The 20,447-nt window shown below is 41.0% G+C and overlaps 3 protein-coding genes across 5 annotated transcripts; 2 read left to right on the plus strand and 1 right to left on the minus strand.

Moving 5' to 3' along the window:
• Window positions 1–1,890: 1,890 nt before the first annotated feature.
• Window positions 1,891–8,931, minus strand: LOC115735713 (leucine-rich repeat protein 2-like). 2 transcript variants are annotated; one of them, XM_030667105.2, is made up of 8 exons: window positions 8,742–8,792; window positions 4,105–4,219; window positions 3,760–3,892; window positions 3,576–3,647; window positions 3,248–3,391; window positions 3,086–3,157; window positions 2,921–2,992; window positions 1,891–2,209 (listed from the first exon to the last, which is right to left on the minus strand). In XM_030667105.2, exons 1-8 carry the CDS (start codon window positions 8,775–8,777, stop codon window positions 2,143–2,145), a joined length of 711 nt encoding a protein of 236 aa, XP_030522965.1. In that variant the 5' UTR covers window positions 8,778–8,792; the 3' UTR covers window positions 1,891–2,142. The 2 variants fall into 2 exon arrangements, with proteins under 2 accessions (XP_030522965.1, XP_030522963.1); XM_030667103.2 differs by lacking the exons at window positions 1,891–2,209; window positions 2,921–2,992; window positions 3,086–3,157; ... (2 more) ...; window positions 3,760–3,892; window positions 4,105–4,219 and adding exons at window positions 5,169–5,292; window positions 5,405–7,283; window positions 7,557–7,729; window positions 7,805–7,960 and having other exon boundaries at window positions 8,640–8,931.
• A 1,622-nt stretch (window positions 8,932–10,553) lies between these two features.
• LOC115735718 (probable E3 ubiquitin-protein ligase RHY1A) lies at window positions 10,554–14,082 on the plus strand. Of its 2 annotated transcripts, XM_030667114.2 has the most exons (4): window positions 10,554–10,952; window positions 12,442–12,623; window positions 13,414–13,889; window positions 13,920–14,082. In XM_030667114.2, the coding sequence occupies exons 1-3, from the start codon at window positions 10,737–10,739 to the stop codon at window positions 13,856–13,858; spliced, it is 843 nt and encodes a 280-aa protein (XP_030522974.1). In that variant the 5' UTR covers window positions 10,554–10,736; the 3' UTR covers window positions 13,859–13,889; window positions 13,920–14,082. The 2 variants fall into 2 exon arrangements, with proteins under 2 accessions (XP_030522974.1, XP_048128531.1); XM_048272574.1 differs by having other exon boundaries at window positions 10,555–10,952; window positions 13,414–14,082.
• Window positions 14,083–15,545: 1,463 nt separating this feature from the next.
• Window positions 15,546–19,845, plus strand: LOC115735715 (probable protein phosphatase 2C 63). Its single transcript, XM_030667108.2, has 4 exons — window positions 15,546–16,087; window positions 16,757–17,127; window positions 18,514–18,750; window positions 19,169–19,845. The coding sequence occupies exons 1-4, from the start codon at window positions 15,820–15,822 to the stop codon at window positions 19,442–19,444; spliced, it is 1,152 nt and encodes a 383-aa protein (XP_030522968.1). The 5' UTR covers window positions 15,546–15,819; the 3' UTR covers window positions 19,445–19,845.
• Window positions 19,846–20,447: the final 602 nt, after the last annotated feature.

The raw sequence follows: 20,447 nt of genomic DNA on the forward strand, positions 1-20,447 counted from the left end.
GGCAAGAAACGCGAGCGCTTGAAAATTGGGCCTTCCTTTCCTTGGATTTAAAAGAGGGTGTTGGCCACTGTTCACCGTTGTGTACTCGCTCGAGTATGGAATTGGTTTTACTCTCTCTCTCTCTCTCTCTCTCTCTCTCTTATAATTTAAAAAAGTCGTGTTTCAATGGCTTATGCAAATTTCGACATCGACAAATTATGGGCAAAGGGATTATTGGAATTTTACTTTGGAACAATATAAAAAATGCCAAAATTGAAATTGAAAGAATTACTAAAAAGCATCGTATACCATGAAGGCTGATATTCGTCGTCCAAATTATCACGGCATCATTTTTGATAATTTTCTCCAATCGCAATTTTCAGATTCCTATTTTATAAGCTACTTGATTGAATATCAACGTATTTGCCTCATTTTCGTTTCTTAGATATGAACATTGGGATATAAGGCAGATGCACTTCCTAGATATTTTGATACACTCAGATTCATTATAACCTGAAACGCACAGCATATAAACCAAATAAGAATATGTTAACAACTTTAATAAAATCAGAACCTGTGACAAAAAAAAAAATCAAAACCGCAATACATTTAAAAGTTTGACCTAGACCACCCCCCCTAAATGAAGACTGCCGACCGAGGCGAGTACCCAATATTGGTACGCGCTCCAGTGGGGCCGACATGGGCCGGTCCAAGACGCAATGGAATTACGACCTTTCCGGGAGTTTAGGTGGGACATCGCTTTATCGACACGAGTTCAATGCGGCCGCTAATCCCATCGCCACGTGTCCCCAGTTCCCGACACGTTGAGCTCGGACTCTGGTGACTGATCGCTTCTTTGCAGTATTGCGCCCCACCCCCCCAATCTTTTACTAATATCGTCCACGCCCCACAACCAATTGAAATATCAAATTGCAGTCCTCCTCCTTCTCGCCATGCTCACTCTCATTGAAATACGAATATCGGTCTGTTCCGATGGAAACTTCTCCCGCGGTGACTCGTCCTTCGCTTTTTAATTAAAGGAGAACAGATCCCGTGACGACTCCGAATAGGAATAATTCGAGCAAACAGGATAATCAGCAGCTTCAATTTCGATAATATCGTACAAACACAAATCGTGTTGAAATTTAATCGACGACAAGAATTGAAAAGTATAATTATTGCAAGTGAACCAAACGTAGACAAACCTTGCTGGAATTTAATTAACAACAAAGCTCAACCCGTAATGATATTATGCCGGAATTTAATTGACGATGCGAAATCGAAAGTTACAATTACGAACGATAAAGTGCAGCACATGAAAATAAAGGTGGATGCATTTGCTTGATTTGTTTAGGGAGCCTTCCAAGATTACGACGTAGCTATTTAAAAAGCCTACAATCGATAGTTATCTACGGAGGTTATAAATGGAGGTTAAAAACGGATGTGAAAAACAGAGGTTACAAACAAAAATTGCAACTGAAAGTAAAAAAAAAAAAAAAAGGAAGCTACCTACGAAGGTTACAAACGGTCGTCGATAGTTTCTTCACTCTACTATCTTGACGGTTTCGATTTCATCGACTCTATTATCTTGACGATTGCTTTATTTCACTAATTGATGGCTACTTTTTTTATGGTTGCATTTAAGATTATCGACTCTACTTTTTATCGATTCCTTCAAATCGTCGATTCATCGCGTTGTCGATAAATTTTATTCGCAAATGACCAAATTCCGATCTCGCCGACCAAGCCTATCACGTGTCCATAATAACTAAAAAACGGTCATTCTTTGTGCAAACACAGTCGGGAGATTGTGTACGTTCAATGGAAAAGCGTATATCGACATTGTTTCTGGGAGATTTTTTCATCGACATTTAGTGCTGTTTAAATATATGATTTCATCAAAGAAAGTTGTTTGCTAAATGAAAGCATTGCTATACTTACCCAACACACTGCACAGTACATAGTGTTAGCACTCACGCAGCCTAAAAATGTCGGAATACATTACCAAGCGCTGTACTTTTATTCTGCTAACTTGCAGGTACATTCCGACTATTAACACACCAACCATAATGTTGCTGTATATGTCTCTGAGATTGACTGATCTTGACGAGTTTTGAATTGCCACCCTGACCAGCTTAAAATGCAAGCAAGCCACAGCCTTCATCAGCATCCAAAGTCGTATGGCACCAGTCCTTTTAGCTCCGGTCCGTTGAGCCGGTTGTTCTCGAAGCTGAGACAAAGACGCGAGCTCATTAGCGCATTAAATCGCTGTAACGGAGTCATATATGACAATGCTAGTACGGAAGCTAGCAACAAAGTCGAGAAGGAGCAATCCATCGCCGATGAATTTGTCATCTTGCAGCTATAATGATAGTACCCCGGCCCGTAGGGGGGATACTAAGGTGGACGATGATATCATGGGAATGCTTGAGATTTATCGCGAAAATCAAACAGCAATCCTTGTCGAGAATTCACTGGCTCGAGCTTCTCTCGGCTTGCAGTTTACTCCTTTTGTCTTCTCATTAACAAAGAAAAGACTAAACAAGCACAGCACTTGAAAAAAAAAACAGTTATGGTTACTCTCCTCCTCCTAGGAAAATAAACGGGCCTTCTTCGTGATTATCTGTGCTATAAATTAGTCACCAGGAAACTAAACTAGGCCAGCAGATCATGCATGCTGCTAAAAAGAACCACGTCACATGATCGCAACGAGCTACAAGTTCGAATGACTATGTCCGATTAATTGACGGTGAATAAGATTGTCAATTAACCAACTAATGAACTTCGTGATCCAAAGGTAAAGATGCCATTCATAAATTCACGCTAGTACTGAGCAAGATCAGAGCATGCGCGCTGCTGAAGTTCTGTTTTTTCCGCCCAGTCAGGAAATTAATTTGCCCCTACCATGCATAAGATAAATGAAAAAATTAAGTCATCAAACCTTTCCATTGGGAAACTGGCGAATGGACCATCCACGGGAATTGTTCCACAGAGATCATTATTAGAAACATCACTGCAGAAGGCAAGAGATTAGGGAGAAACTCTAAACGGACATATCATCGGAACTTCAGCACCACAATGGTAAGGTGTTGATATTTCTACTTACAGGACTTTGAGGTTAGAGAGGGTAGTGAGTTCCTTCGGTATCGGTCCCGTGAGCTTATTGTTGTCCAGACGGCTGAACCACAAACATGAACATCAAATATCAACTCGATGTTGGAATTCAAGACACATGACAGCATCAGTTAATAAAGACAAAGAAGCTCACAGGAATCTAAGCGACTTCAGCTTAGCAAAGGCCTTTGGGATTTGTCCTTCCAATTTGTTGCCATACAAATCCATGCTAACCAGTTTTTTCAAATTACCCCACTCCTTTGGAATTTTCCCCACCAGACCATTCATGTAAAGCTCCCTGCACCATATTCCCATAAAGCACACATCTTTACTGTATAAACTTGACAAAAAAGAAAACGAAAGTGCCTCCAGTTCCTTCAGAATCCATAAATTTTGCACAAGATCACTCAAGTTCATCAAACACAACACAAAACACACTGAGATGAAAGTAGAGGGAGACACTACAGAGAAGGATCACATACAAGTATCGCAGATGCTTGAGCTGGCCAAGCTCTGGCCCTAAAGTCCCAGAGACATTAGAATTACCCAAATCCCTGACAGAAATTCAGAACGATTATCGATTTGTAGAATTCACAATCAAAGCGGAGAATCACAAGACGAGAAAATACAAGATCAGCAAAGGGAAATTGAACCAGAAGGACTTACAATCTAATCACATGATTGTTGGAGTCACAAGTGACATGGAACCAAGTGCAGGGATTGACCAGAGTCGGGTCCCAGCTCTGAAGCACGTTGTTCGGATCTGAGAGCCTGGTTCTCAGAGCATGCAAAGCGTTTCCTTCAAGGAAAAAAAACAAAAGAGCAAGAAAGAAACAAACGACACCCAGAATCAGAATTCATCTGAGATTGAAATTAAGGTATGGGAGAGATCGGAAGGTGCTTCCTTTTCGAAGCAACAACAGAAAGAGAGGCGCCAAAATGACTGGGAAATTCATCAGATTGCAAAATTTGAGAGCCAAGGCATGATGGTGAGCGAGTGGGAATGAGTACCTTCCGAATTGGTTGAGAGTGCCGGGCTCAGAGACAAGAAGACGGGAAGGAGCAAACAGGAGAGAGAGAACAGACCCATCTTGCAGAGACTCGGAGAGGGAGAGGGAGAGAATCCCTAAACCTTAAAGCAAAACAAGAACGGGTGAGAGGAGGGAAGAGAGAGAGAGAGCGTCTAATATGGGGGTCAGCAAGACTCTGGAAAAGCTTGGAAATCAGAGTTTGACAGTTCAAAACTGAAGACTTCCATAATTGTTTTTTGGGGTTCTTTTGGTGGCTTAAGAAAAATGAAGACTTTCAGAGTCGAAAAGGACGGTGGCACTGGCACTGGCACTGGCAGAGGCACGCATCTGGCGTGATCTTTACTCCCCCATAAGCGTTTTCTGCGTTGACTCTGACCCGCGTTCATATACGGCGGCTCAACAAACTGCTTAGGAATGGAAAAAAAAAAAGAAAAACAAAACAAACTGCTTTGGGCTGTGTTACTTTGTGCAAAACGCACAAATGACGGATTACATGCGAATCAACGGTTGAGATTGATTGTACCGTCCTCGTAAAGAAGTATTTTCCATCCCAAAAATACCATCATTCTTTTTCTTTGTTTATGGTTTAAGTTTCCATAAATTCAACTTCTGTCTCAGCTTGCTAATCAAAATAAAATCTTGAGGAGATAATTCTGTAATTCCAGAAATTTATTATGCCGAAGCATTTAGATGATTTTCTGATGAGAGGGAGAAATTGCTGCTGCTACGCAACAAGAACAGATTAACGCCTACGTAGCCCGTAGAGAAAGCAACGGAAAGGAAGCTTCATGAAGCATGGGGGTGGGTCTAGGTGTAGGGAATTCCATGAAACCGCATCTCTCGAAACTCAATCAAGAAAAGGCAAGTTATCGATCCTTTTCACTTTGACGTTCCCCATTGTCACAATCATTGGGAAATTGGAATGGTCCTTGGAACATTAACCGTCAAACGAACTCATGGCAATAGTCTCAACTGTACATAGCTATCACACAACAACGCTTAACACGTCCCGTGGACGAGATTATGCTTGAAGTTTGAATCTTCTCCTAGCTCCGTCTTTACATTTATAGCTAGAAAAATCCCTCTGAAATGGTTGAATTTTGGACGAAGGTTATAACTCCTGCAGAGTCCTTTTTCTTTCCTCCTCTTCAGCCTTAATCCACGCTGCCTGTAGAGAGAAACGGACATTAAAGAAAGAGAGAGATCATATTTCTGGAAATTATCCATGTTCTGCTCTAGTGCAACGGGCCACGTCAAAATGAAAAAGATCAGTAACTTGCCTTTTCTCGTTCGAGTTTCGACAGATGCGGTTTCATCGAATTCCCTAAACTTAGACCTCCCCATGCTTCGTGAAGCTCCCGCTCCCTTGCTTCTCTACGGGTTACATAGTCTTTATTAATTTGTTCTTGTTGTGTAGCAGCAGCAATCTTCTCCCTCTCTAGCCTTGATTTATGTTTAACCAAGATCTGGTGCAGACCACCCTCGGCATTCACTGGCAAGTGCGCATCGCTTCTCGTTTTTACAGAGAACCCTTCTTCTGACTTTGTCCTCATCTTCTCCTTCTCCAATCTTGAGACATGTTTCACCAAAATTTCGTCCAAACTCTCACAATCATCAAGATTATGTCCATATTGTTTCTTTTGGTGCTTCTGATACTCATAATTGCTCCTTGAGGATAATGCTTGTAATTTTTCTCTCTCCAATCTGTGTAGTGGCTTGACTAGGATCTTGTCTAGACTTTCTTCTGTCTCTTCTCTTGCAATATTGCTCACATCCAGATTCTCTTTCCCAATAGTTTCACAATCTCGGACTGAATTTACATCGACTTCTTCTGATTCTTTGTCTGAACTACTCATTTCACATCCTTCAACTGAGCGATTCTTCCTCCCGTTCTTCGCTTCTTCGACTTCCCTCTCCAGCCTTGAGACATGCTTCACCAAAACCTGATCCAAGCTTGGAACTCCAGAAGCGTCTTTGGCCAGACCAAGGACCCCATTTTGACCCTTCAAAGTTGGCTCATATTCTTCTCCACAATTTCTCTTCATCTCCACAATCTCCTTCTCGAGTTTTGAAGAATGCTTGACTAGCATGCTTCCAAAGTCAGGAACAGACTCGGAAGACGGAGCATTAACACCCGCATTTCTGCAATCCTTTTCCAAAGAACGATTTTGAGTGCCAGTAATTTCCGAGCTGACCTCACCAGTTATACATGTGCTACCCACCGTCTCATTTCCAAGATTCTTTCGACTCTTGGCCTTCTCTACCTCTATTTCAAGCTTCGACTTATGCTTGACTAAGAACTTGTCCAAACTTGGCAGTTCTGGTGCTTGGTTCTTTCTCGCCTGTGCAGATAGGAAACTTTGATAATTGTAATTTTTGGCGGATCCTGCACCTGAAGAAGACATTCTCCTGGAGATAAAAACAACTGGAGTGTTGGAAAATCCAGCAGCACCACCTGAAGATGACATTCTCCTGGAGATAGAAACAGCTGAAGCATTGGAAAACCCAGCAGCAGCACCAGGATCCTTACTGTTCTCGATTTCAGCTAAGGCAACATTTAAACCACGGGTCGCAACTATAGTAGCAAGAGAAGAAAGTTCCCCTTCCTGCAAACGTTTGAGTCTCTCAACCATCATTTCCACCAGCTTTTCCATAGTGAGCTTTTCCAAGGACTGCCTCCTTTTGTTTCTCCTCTGTCTTGTTCCTTCAAGTGGCTTGCTAGCATTCAAATCCAAAGAGCTAATAGCATTCTTCTGTGATGCTGTTTCAAAATCTGACCCTGATCCCGAATCATATTCTGATGAAAATTCCTTTAACTCCTGATTAGCCTCACCTGTGTCTGGGTTCTGGCTGATCTTTTGCAGCAAGTCCCTGAATTCATCTTTACTAAACGATGGGCAATTGGCAAGCCTAATGAATGCACTTTTCACGGCTGCTGCCACTTCTCGGTCTACCTCAAATGCAGTTTCAAAAGAGGCTGTAACTGTATGAGTAGTAGAACCTCCTTCATTTACAGAAGAAGCTTGTATTTTAGTAGACTGCCGAGAGCAATTTGGTGTATCGTACATGATCACTCCCATAGCTGTTGCTGCTTCAAAAGCTTCAGCAGCATTCTTCTCTGCTGTCTGCAGCAAAGATTTCGCTTCTTTACTCTGAATCCTGTAAACAAAAAATGAAGCAACTAGTCAGTCAGTTGTCAATGAACTAAGAATAGGGTCCTGAAAGCCCTACGGGACCCAAGCCGAATATAATGTAGTAAACAAGTACTCCAAATGCGTCAAAAGCTAGTAAAATGATGTCACCTATTACTGAGAAAGTTGCACACATTAACTTGTAATCTTTTATTTCCAATTCCCAAAGCACTAGTTTTATTGATGCCCTTCTCAGTACCACATAATACAATCGAGAAACCCAAGCGTTTATACTCCTTACCTGGCTGCTTGTAGTATTCGACTCCAGGATGCTTCCACCAATGCAGCTTTTCGAGCCTCCATTGCCCGGTGTGCAGCGTCTCTTGCCGCCATCTTTTCTCTAAGTACCCTCGAGTAATGTGGATTCGCATCATCTAAAGTCTGATCGAGACTTAAGTTCATGCCATCTCTTTCCTGAATTAAACTAACTCAGTGGAAATTCCATTGAAAGGTGATGCCTACTCGGGGGAAATACAGGATGAATATTACCTGAAGCATTTTTATCTTCCTCTCTAAGTAGGAGTCCACCTTCTTGCGCGGAAACCAATTGATAGGAGACGTCTTACGGTGTGGAGGCTTCTTAATCAGTGAAGTGAATCGGTTGAGGGCTGTTATTGATTGCCTTGTTTCCTTCAAGAGTTTATTCTGCATTAAGGGTTTGATTATCATCACATAATCGAATAAAAGCAATGAAAGAAACTGAGAGAAGATCCTTATTATACGCAATCTGGGATTTGAGGATCAATCTGGGATCGGATACAACCAGACCACCTTCCACCGTGTTAAAAGAATACGAAGTGGAAAATCAAGCATTTTCTCGCAGATTTATCCCAAAGAGTCAAATGAAGCGTGAAGCTTTGAACAGGGGATTACTTAACATATCAGTCCAACAAGCAAACAAAACTCAATTAGCATAGAGGTGTCACTTCAGGGAAAAGTGGGTGGTAAAAGATACATTGCGAAGGCAGCCTCCTTCGAGATTCCAAGAGTATTGTCGTATTCTAGTCCCTCTGTTTGTCAAAAACCCATGAGATCGAAGCTTGAACTTCCAAACACGAAGAATCACACATTTCCTATAGAACAAAAACCAAATGCGGTACCCAGATCCTAAGGACATATAGCCCCTCTGTGAATTTCTGCACTACAGTACACACTCTGATATAGAACCTAAAATCACACTAAACAACCTCCTAGGTTTTGCTCGCTTAGCACATTCCTCAGACGACAGAGAAAATCAAAACTCGAAGCGGCAATTCCTAAATCCCAACCGCTTATTCTTGAAATCGCAACAAATAAACCCTGAATGCAATAGGAAAAGCCTAACCTTTCCCGGTTTCGAGGCCGATGTATTGATCTCAACTGGGAGTGGGACGCCTTCCTTCTCTTCCGAACCAAGACCACGATCGGCATTTTGCTTGTCGGAGACTGAAATGCAACCCATGTCGAAACATCCCAAGTCCATGCTTGGTTTGCCCGAATCTGGCAGAAGATTGCTAGCACAGAGAGGACGCAGAATCCGAAATGACTCGAGGAAAATGAGGGATTGAATCGGCGACTGAAAAGCAAAGAATTTTCGCAGATGTCTCCGCAGATTGAAGAAATGAACAGCGTTTCGGTTTTCATTTCTTGAAAGTAGCCGTTATAAGGGAAGGTGCTTTTGTCTCAACGGTCATTTTAGCCTAGCGGAGGTACCATACGCTACGGTCGCGTCCCATTGGTCCTGGTTTGGGCCGCATGGTTTGACCAATCAACTATTAGAATGACCCATAGCCACCCAAACCAGGGTCCATTTAAGAGTGATCGTTATAAAATATTTTTGTAAAAATGATTATTATTAGGGCTTAAAATAATAAATCAATAAAAAAAAATTCACTATTGATAGTAACTTTTATTTAAAAAATTTGGTAGAGAATAAAATATTATTTTTATTTATTTATTTTGATAGGTGATACAAAGTACAATTTTTTAAAAAATAAATTTTTCATAAAACACACGAACCACTTATATCAAATTAGAACATGACTACTACACTGCAGCGTATACGTGGGAGAAAATTTTAAATACAAGTTGCTCTCATTTTTTCAAATAAGAATTTGAAGTGGACCTTATTTCTTATAAGGGATCGACTAAGAGTATTTTGGTCATTTTATTTTTATTTTTTAATTTTCTCATTTCTTTTTTCTTCCTCTATTTCAATCGATGATGTCTTGTCAGCCGCGACGAGGCATCTCTCATGGCCGTCGAGGGCAGCCTCGCCTGGGCAAGGCAAGGTTGCCCTTGAGGCCGTGAAGAGGAGATTGGAAAGCTAGAAAATTTCAAGTAAGAAACAGAGCAAAGATACAAAGGAAAGAATCCAATCGCATAGAGCAAGCACAACATAGGACAAGAGTGAAGAAGAAGAGCGTACATGGAAAGAAGTGTCTGAAGATTGATTTGAAAGTTCAAGCCGTGAAGTCGCGGAGGATTGAAGAGGGTGTCCGATAGGAGCGATGATGGAGTTAAATCTTGTACAGCTTCGAAAACCTAGCTATCGATGTTCACTTCAAACCATGAGTTTCGTCATTGAGAGAAGAAATTATTGGCGAACTCGTGTCTAGAAGCTTTGATATGCGGAGCTCCTCGATAGAGCGAGTTCTTCAATCACTGTTAATCCTACGACGGCCACAAGGATCACCAACAGCCCTTATTCGCCTCACCCGGTGGCTAGCTAGGACGGTGACCCTCATCGGCCGAAACAAAGGAATATATATATATAATGACAAGAATGCCTTTGGTCGGACATTTCTTCTAAATATGCCGTTATTTGACACAATGTCCATTTCATATGCTTATTTGAGAAAATAAAAACACTTTAGACCCTTATTTGAAATTTTTTCCATATATGGCATAGCGTTGAAATCTATAAGTGGAAAATAAAAGCCTACATCTAATTTAGGCCTTATTTCTTTCGCTAAAATGAAATAACTCGAAAAAGATAAAAACAAATTATCATTTATATCGCTTATAAAAGTAAATGAACAAAAAATATATTCGTTTCACCATCTACAAAAATATTTTAAAATAAATTATTATTTATAATAAAAATATTTTTTATCACTTAAATATTTGAAGTGGTACAAGCATTCGATTTTCGAAAAATGAATATTATCAAACAGGCAGGTGCAGGGAAATTTTTGCAAATTCTTTTAATTCGTGGATTGGCATGTGCGTATAAATTTTTTTTTTTTTTTTATATTTCCATTCGTCTCCTTTACATCCAAATCCACTTAACCAAACCAGACGAATTTGCATTTCGCAACTCGCCATCTCTCTCTCTCTCTCTCTCTCTCCCCTGCACGGCACCACCAAATCCTCAGGTAGAGAGCCCGCGTCGGCGCCCTCTTCTGCTGGGCTTCGCGGATTCAGTACCCGCGCACTTTGCATGACGAGCGCTTCGGAGCTGTTCTACAGCAGGAGATCTCGTCTGAACCGCACTTCGGCGGCGGCAACTGCGGTGGTTGATCAGGGATTAGGGTTCGACCACCCCCCCGATCGGAACCCTCACCCTCGCCGCCACCATCACGCTCACAGGCATGACTTGGACGGCTGCGATCCTCTCCGGCGGTCCCCGCACGCGCGCCTTCGGGTCTCCCACTCTGTAAGGCTGTCGATCTTAATTGAAGGAATTTTTGGGTCTTCCCTTTGGGTTACTGAGGCTCGTGTCGATAAATATTAAAGGAAAAAGGTGCCTCAATCAGTTCTAGTTTTCGCTTTGTTAGATGTGAGGGGGATAATTGGGCGGAATACTCCTGGAAAATGCAAAGATAAAAACATGGTGGGATCTTTCCTGCTCTTTCTTCCGGTGAGGCTTGAAAAGGTAAAGATAAAGGCATTTTAATTTAACTATAATATCAATAGGCATGTTTCCAGGCGACAAAATTTAGTCAAAATTCGGACATCGCGACGACTTTCTTGAACTTTTGGTTGGTTTTAGTGTCGGTGAAGGAGTTCTGGCGAATATGAGTACAGAAGGAACAACCGAGCAGATGTAGGGCGGTTTTTTTTCTCCTTTTAAGAACTAAAGTTCCTGTTATTTTGGTGAGGATAAAGTTGAACATGGAAAGTGAACTTGTGGGTAACTTTTAAATTTCTAACCTGTTGGTTGAGGCTGAATTTTTAACTAAACAGCCAAAGGATGCGTAACATCTACCGATTAAGATGATTACGTTCTGTCTTCAGCCTGTAATTAAAGTAAAGGGGTCATATATAGTGAATTCGGATAGCACATAGATTGATGTGATCTGCTGAATCAATTTAAAGGAATCCTGAAACTGTTCTGGGCCTTCTTTGAGCTTGTGGACGACTTTGTTAATGGTGGCAGTTCTCAGGCAAAGCCTTCATTTTTTCACATTTAATTTGGACAGGTTGACGTGTCTGCACTAACTAAAATTTATTAATCACTTAAAGTTAGGATGGACAGTTCTTCAAGTCACTACTGAGCTGGAAAGCGATAGATCTATGATTACAGATGCATTTTTAATGCAAAGCTGTCGAGTGCATTATGATCCAGTGGAACCAGTAGGGGGAGAATATAGGCTTTATATTTCAACCAATAGGGAAGTCCACTGTAATATAATTGGATAGGCATGTCCATGACTGGATGCTCTTTATTAGCCGAAGACAGTTTGGACGGTAGTTTACCTACGTCAGTATATGTGAGAAGGAATGGGGTGACAAGATGAAAGGCTAGCTGAGCTTATTAATGGGAATGGTAACATGCATTTAAGCAGAGGTTTTTGACAATTAAATTCTTTGTTATTTCATGGAACAAAATAGATTCCATAGGGGTCTGAAATCTGTGCATATCTGCTAGATGTTGGCATCTCTGGTTTTCCCTTTGAGTGAACTTGAGGGTGGCTAAGAGAAAAGAAACTGATGATGGAGAGATCAGCTGCAACTGTTGTGGCATGTCTAACTATCTACCGATCCATTTGGTTATTTATGCGTTTCTACTGCTTTCTTAATTCCTCAACCTTTTAACTTCACTGCATTGTTTTTGTAATTGTGATCATCCACCTAAGCAATTATTGTGTTGCGTGTCACAAAAATAAATGTTCATCTTTCATGTTTCCTTTGGCATGGTTTAGGAACGTGTGTCGAATTGGGTAGGGCAAGGTACTTCTGCTTCTGGCAATAGCATGAATGTGCACCCTCCGAGCAGTGTAAGGAGACCTGATATTTCGACAAATGAAAGGCTTCCTGGTTCTGTGCTGCTTGCTAGGGAAAGACTTCTTGAAAGGCTCAGAGGAGTCTCTCTTTCTGGAAACAGGTAGATCTTGAAGTCGGTTTAAGTTCCTGTATTTCATGAGGCGTTTTATTGACACATCGATTTTCTTTACTTCTATACCTGCCTTTTGGGACATGGCGGTGGGGAAGAAGTCATGAATGGCTAAATTCTAACATTCTTTCTCTTTCAATTTTTTTCTGGAACTATTTTATGTGGGTCTTAACCTGTACGTGAGTTCATTTTCTGGATCTTAATTATGCATCAAGCAGGCTTAATGTTCCTTATTCAATGTCACTGAGTTAAGTCCTGCTCCAGTATTGCCTTTCATGTCTTTCCTGTCAACTAAGCTTATAACTGAATAACTAGATAGTAACTGTAGTCCTGATTAAGTTGCATGGTTGTACCAGCTAATATCTTGTGGATCGTTACATGGGGAATCTTATGTCCCCCACAAACCACAGTAAATTTTCCCTTACTCTGCCTGTGGTGCTATTAACGCTTCTTTTTCCACTGTGAAGCTAGGTACCGTTCCCTTGATAATATTTCTGAACAAGCAAGAGCTTTTGTTCTGACATTCTTGTTGCCTTTTCAGCAAATACAGAGCTAGCCACCTCCGCTGAGTTTAGCAGTCCTGTCCTATTCCATGAATTATCTCTTTTCTGTTTTTTTCTCCTTTTTCTTCATTTTTCATCTGTAATGTTGCACTTGCTATATATTGCGACTGGAATTGCTGCTCCGTTAGTCTGGCCGCACTTGGGCCATTTTGAGGACTTTTACGGCCACTGCCACTTCAAATGCTGTTGATAACATTCTCGCCTTCTGTGTTCTGTAGGCGAAGCAGCAGAGAGTCCTCCTCCACAAACCATCAAGAAAATATGTACGATGATCATTGGAGGCTGGCCGATATAAGTGATTGGGGAGTTGAAACTTCGATGCAGCCTTCAACTGTAAGTTCTCATGTTATTGGATTGTCCTTGCCACCAGAACCAATCACGACAATGAGCATGAAGAAGCCGCCTGGCCTGAGTCAGGATGCGATAGACCATTTGCAGCAGGAATTCTTTGGTTGTGCAGATAAGGGTGCACAAGGATTTGTGGACGGGGTCAAGCAAGAATGCTGTATCTGTCTCGAGAGTTTTTTGGAAGGCGATAGACTTACGTGTTTGCCCTGTGAGCACAAATTCCACTCTGCTTGCTTGGTTCCGTGGGTCCGGACTTGCGGCGACTGCCCATATTGTCGTGAAGCCATAACTGTAAGTACTAGCCAAACGGGATGAGAGGAAATAGTGTGGGTAATTAGATTTCAATTTTCTTAGCTCTTTCCTTGCTTGCCTGCCGGTTCTTCCACTTGAAAGTACGGGGAGAGTTTGACCTGTAGTTGATGATTCCGTATCATTCTGTGTTTGTGTGAAGGGATTGTATCACATAGCAACTCTCGAACACTTTGATGATGTGGACATTTTTCCCAGATTATTTATTGCTTGACCTATACGTAGGAAAAGATGTACTGTCCGTCGGTATCTGTTAGGTACACAATTACTTGGAAATTTGATGGAATCAATAGCTGAATTTCTTCCCATCTCAGTGAGGAGAAAGGGTGAAAGCAGAAAAGGGCATTTAATGAAAATTCACCACATCGATAGTTCTGTTACAGCAAGATGATTGACTTTTGAAATTACGACGATACTGTAAGGTCAAGATCCAAGAATGTTGCTAGGGGAAGTTCATTTCTGCGAACTTAGCGACCCTGACGTCGTCTTCGTTGAAATTGTTAAAACAACCGGCAGAATGAGCACAATGGATCATTTGTAGTTCACCAAATTCAGATTTTCAAAGTTAGAAGTCAAACTAAGAAGGTTAAATGCACAGTATCTTTGAATTAGGAATGTGTTGCTTATAAGTCGATTTAAAGATATTGTGCGAAGCACTCCGATGATTCATTTCAGGCGCGAGAAGTTACTATATAATCCTATCCGGCGGTAGCTATCCGAAAATGACGTGGAGTTTACCTTCCTACCATTATCCTTTAAATTGAGAGAAAATATTTTTATTCTTTTCATCGCTAGGAATACCTTGCAAATTTTACGTTTCAGAATTCAGACAAAGCAGTTTAAGAACTTTATTCGAGTCCGAAAGTTTAATTGGCGTACCGAAATAAAACAATTGAGCTACAAAAGCATTGATTCTCGAGAACACAAAATAGCGTAAAAGCTAAGAATGGCATCGGCAGCGCATCTTTAACAAGATCCATCATCCAAGAACCAGTCAAAATATCAGAACAGAGAACTGAAAAAGTGAAAAGTGAATCAAAGTCGTGATGAACCCAAAGATTAAGTTAAGAGAAATCTTTGGTATAAACAGTTGCAGCGACCTGCCTAGGAGAAGAGGTCGAGAGAATTGACAAAATCTTCCCCAAAATGTGTAGACAACTTCACTTAGGGGCGATTCTTTTTAAGTAGAACAAGAAATGGATGATGGGATTCTCCATCTTAATACTTCAAAACTGGTGTGATAAGGAAAGCTTAAAGGAGTATATATTTAAGGTCTCATAGAAAGCTGAAAGAATTTATTTAATGATGAAAACTAGAATGGGTTGACATCACGAAAAATCCTAAATTAATATACATGTGACGAATTCACGCTAATCTAATTTGGGTCATCAAAAATTCCAAATTGGTATACACTTAACATATTTATCTTTCGTTAGCTTCCATTAATTTTATCGTGAGTTCTTGAACTAAATGATACGTGGCACATGACAAGTCCATGGGAAAATTCGAGAGATTAACACGTAGACTTTCGGGCAAATCTGAAAAAGACAAAAAAAAGAAAAAATACCAAAAAACCATAAGGAATAAAAGAATTGCTTCCCGACCTTTTTTTTAACTTTAAATTGGTATTTGTGCCGATTACCACTGTATTGAATTAACGCGTACGCTCCACAGTGTACAAAAACACAAGCGAGCCAGTCTTCTCTCTCTCCTCTTAAACGCGTCTTCTTCCCCACGACTTTCCTCCGCCCCTTTCTCCACGTTCCTCCCAAGAAAGAAACCCCCCTCCTTCTCGACTCACGATCACACTCATCCTCTTTTCACAAGGAAAAACCGACCCCGACCCTCCTCACCTAGCGAATAAAAATCCGGCCTTTGTCCATTTCTACGCAGTCCCAGAACAAGAAACGGGGGGGAGAGATAGGGAGAGAGAGGCGGGTGGGTGGGTGGGGTGATTGCTGAGTACGATGATGCTGAGATCGTGTTACCGGCCATTGGAGAGGTGCTTGGGGAGGTTCGGTGGTGGTAATGGAGATGGCCTCTTGTGGCACATGGACTTGAAGCCTCATGCTTCTGGTGACTACTCCATCGCCGTGGTTCAAGCCAATTCAAACTTGGAAGACCAAGGCCAGGTTTTCGCTTCCCCTTCGGTTACCTACGTCGGGGTCTACGACGGGCATGGTGGACCTGAGGCTTCTAGATTCGTCAACAAGAATCTTTTCCCTTATATTCGCAGTAAATTCTCTTCACGCCCACGTGTACTTTTTGTCCGTTTGTTTTCTTCATTTTTGGAGATGTTTCTTTTCAGGCTTTGTGACGGTATGGGTGTGTTTTGGTTTGTTGTTAATGGGGTTTGCTATAAAAAAGGTCTTGAATTGTGAATTCCATTGTAGCGCGGAAAGAACTTTTGGCAGGAATGGATTGCCCACGAGTTATATTCGTGATCTTTTGAGCCTTATATATATATAGTAAGTGTCAAATTCTTGCTTTGTTATTGGCCGACGTGAACATTGATCGCATATTGAGTTGTCTCTTAATCTGAATGGCGGCTATTGGATAGGGCTTGGTTCTTTCTTTTTCCCCTATTGGAGGAGGCTCATAAAATCAGTTTTGTGAGAACTTTGCTCACTCCTTTGGTATTGGCAGTCCAATCTTTCTTTAGTTGCTTTAATATGATTTGATTAGTTTGAGGATTTTGATTTACTGAATTTGTTATATCACTCCAATTTGCCAGAGTTGGTTTCTTTTAAGTTAATGAGCGTAATGAAAAGAGAGAATGCATCATAAACAAGATGTTTCGTATGGTGTTTTGTGGAAACCACGTTAAATTGTTACCTTCCTCCCTCTTTTATGGCACCAAAGACGAGAGGAGTTGAACTGAGTCATATTTTCCTTTCCCTGTAGAATTCGCTAGAGAGCAAGGTGGATTATCGACAGAAGCAATAAAGAAAGCCTTTGACGCTACTGAAGAAGAGTTTTTGCATTTTGTGAAGAGGTCATTTCCTGCACGTCCACAGATCGCTTCAGTTGGATCATGCTGTTTGGTTGGGGTTATTTCGAATGATGTTCTATATGTGGCCAATCTGGGGGACTCTAGAGCTGTACTTGGCAGGAGAGTTACAGAGGGAGGGAACAAGCCAGTGGCAGAGCGATTGTCCACAGATCATAATGTCGCCGTTGAAGAGGTAAGGAAGGAGGTTGAGGCGCTTCACCCTGATGATTCACATATAGTGGTGTACACACGTGGAGTTTGGAGGATCAAGGGCATTATACAGGTACAACGTGCATAGTTTTCTTCGTTTTTCAATGGTTACTGAAGTTATCGAGACTTGTGACTTACCCATGCTGGATGCTAGTGAATGAATAAAAGCATTTTGCTGGTTTTCGGTTTTCCAATAGGATTGTTGCCTTGCTTCACTTACTCTGAATTTGATTGAATGAATCCAAGCTGCGGAGTAGGTCATTTGATCCTCTAGAGATAAGTTTCTGATGGTGTCATGAGCAAGCAGTGTTACAGCCATGAGCATTGCAGCGTTATAGCTTCAGCTTGTGTGTCTGTGTTCCCACATGTTTAGTAGACTTTCAGACCTATACCCCTGATTTTGTTTGAGCTGTTTGTCTCTGAAAGGGGATTGACTGCAGTGTTCTTTTAGTTGTTGTTATCGGCTTTTTTTATTTTATTTTAATATCATTCTCATTGTTTCATGTTGCTATCACAATTTCCTAAACATAATGTTTGATAGTTCCATCTTCCAAGTTGAACTTTGTATGGGGCAGGAAGAAGAAGGCAATCCCTGTTTCCTTCTTTGATGTCCTTTATGGGAGATAAAGGAGATCAAAACTTGTCCCCCATCGGGCCACTGCTTTTCGTTTGGAATTGGTACCACTCTTGTCCGTATAGCCCGACTGCATGTGCATGTATAGATGAATTATTCATACATTGTGCTGAATGAAAAACTTTTGTTGGATTAGGCTGGTTGTTGGTGGTGAAAATGTGAATGAACCTCCGGCAGTGTTTATGCATGATAAATGGCTCTAATTTGGATCCTAGCCTGCTAGATGAGTAATGGTAGGAATAAACATGTTCCTTGTACCTCACAAAGCTGGAGGTTTACCATACAAGCGTAAGCGAATTCCTGAGCAGAGTAATGAAGAGATTCACAGAATAGAGAAACATTGCAATGCATTTGTTTGTGTTTCTTGTTTCTTTTATGTGTGATAATTGTGTGTGCATTGGAGAAAATATATACAGCAGTACGTGCTGGAGAGGTCTTGTTCTAAGAGGGGCATTTCTTGTGAATTGTTCCAGGAATTGCATGCTGTGCCTCTATTTGAACAGTCTCATGTGCCTTGAGTCAAGGGCAAGAGGCCTTGGATGCGTTAAATGTTCATGAAAATCCCTTGAAACATACGGTGATCTTGGGGACGATATGTGCATATGTCCCCTGACAGCTTAGTAATGAAAGTAGATTGGTATTCTGGAAGTACTGGCTGTATTGCATCTTTCCCAACTCTAATTCACAGACCAATGCATGATATTTGAATCATCTGATAGTCTTCATATACCTTGCAGAAGGCAATCTTTGCTTTTCTTGGAAACTTTGTTTGGACGTTAAAAAGATCAGAAAGATTCTGAGGGCATTTTTTCTTTGAATATGCAGGTCTCAAGATCTATCGGGGACGTGTATTTGAAGAAACCAGAAATGAACAGGGACCCATTATTTCAGCAATTTGCAAGCCCTATTCCTTTGAAACGGCCAGTAATGACAGCAGAACCTTCCATCATAAAAAGGAAACTTAAATCAGAAGATTTATTCCTTATATTTGCATCAGATGGCCTCTGGGAACAGTTAAGCGATCAAGCAGTTGTGGAAATCGTCTTCAAGAGCCCTAGAGCTGTAAGTTGTTTTGTTTATTTGCCGTTCATTCTTACTGTCCATGGGCTTACATATTAAGAGAAACAAACACATACTTGCTGTCGCATGTTCTATCGCTGCTTCCGTTTTGGCCATTCCCAAGTGAATATCTGCATCGAATTAGGTAGTGAGAAAGAGAATCTCTGTCCAGACCACGTGAGAAAGCCATAACTGATTGCTTCCTGTTGGTGTTTTTGTCAAGATCATTGGGCAAAGAGGATCTCGGTGTTAAATTTGCAGTCAATTGATGTTAAAAAAAAAAAGTTGGTGGGCATTTCCTCAAGTATTGAGTAGAGATGTCTGTTTTCTTTGTGTTGCAAGCTATATAGGTTAGACGAAACCCTGAAGATGGTATTTCAAAGCTGCTTAATTTTTTTTCTTTTTTTGTCCCATTTCACAGGGGATAGCCAAGCGATTAGTGAGAGCGGCCCTTCAGGAGGCTGCGAAAAAGAGAGAGATGAGGTACGACGACATCACAAAAATCGAGAGAGGAATAAGACGGCATTTCCACGATGATATTACCGTGATTGTTGTTTATCTCGATCACCATAAAGAATTGCCTCTCAGTACATTAAAGCACAGCGTGATGAGTTGTACAAGCGCACCAGCCGACATTTTCTCCCTCAGTGCAGATGAAGCAGGAGGGGATCTCCTTCAAGCAATGTCCAAAGCATAGAGTTACCCCAGAAAAAAATGCTTCTAGTGACAACTGACTTTTTGTTTGTTCATATTTATGTCGATAAGTTTTGCGACAGAGGAAGAAAATACTGAAGCTGGAGGAACTTGGTCAATGAGAAAAATCGCAAGGAACTAGTGTAAATAGTTCTCTTTTGGTGTTTTCCTTTTACCCTTTTGAGGAGGAAAGCTGGTTTTGGTTTTTTGAGTGAAGTTCCTACCGGACTTGGGCTTGTTCTTGTTCTTGTTCAACACTATGGTTCTTTAAGATAGATTCTTTTTGGAGGGGGAGAAGTATGACGGTGACATTGGAGCATCATTTTTGTTCGCTGCTTAGCAACCTTGTTGGGGAATATGCTGTTCTGAGTGTTCTCGATTATTGAATTGGATTTGATTCGGTCACTGCATGGCCATGCTTGTTCTGCAGATCAAACTCTACTGTCCAGTCTTTCAAAAGGAGGAAACTCTTCAACACTTGCGTGAGCCCAACAATCAATCCAACCTTACAACAGAGGTAGTGGGCCTAATAAAAATGCTTTAGTTGTCATTATTTTATACAAATGCTGTCTTGTCTTAAAAGTTGTTAAGGAGAATACATATTTAGCCATGGTATATGGCGGTGAATGTCGAATGAGTGTCTTTTGAAGCTGGTAGATAAAGAAAAAAAAGTTTATAAAAGTGATCACTGGTTAAAAAATGGAGCAATTTATGATCGGGCATTTTTTTTTAAGGGACATGCCATCACGATTTTGTATACATTATCCCGATATAATTGCGACAATTTTCATTGAAAATCTATTTATGAATCCAGTCATAACAGGCCAATTTGAGCCGGCAAGATGGCAGATGTTACATAACTGGGTTATGGAGAATTATACATTGGCCCCTTCGATTTTTGATTCGTGATGAAATATCTACCTTCAACCTTGAATTTAAATTCAAAGAGAATTTGATCACAACATATCTATTAGTGCGCTGCTTCTTGGATGAATTGCGCTATATGA

Source organism: Rhodamnia argentea, chromosome 11, assembly GCF_020921035.1.
Source record: "Rhodamnia argentea isolate NSW1041297 chromosome 11, ASM2092103v1, whole genome shotgun sequence".
Lineage (NCBI taxonomy): Eukaryota > Viridiplantae > Streptophyta > Magnoliopsida > Myrtales > Myrtaceae > Rhodamnia > Rhodamnia argentea.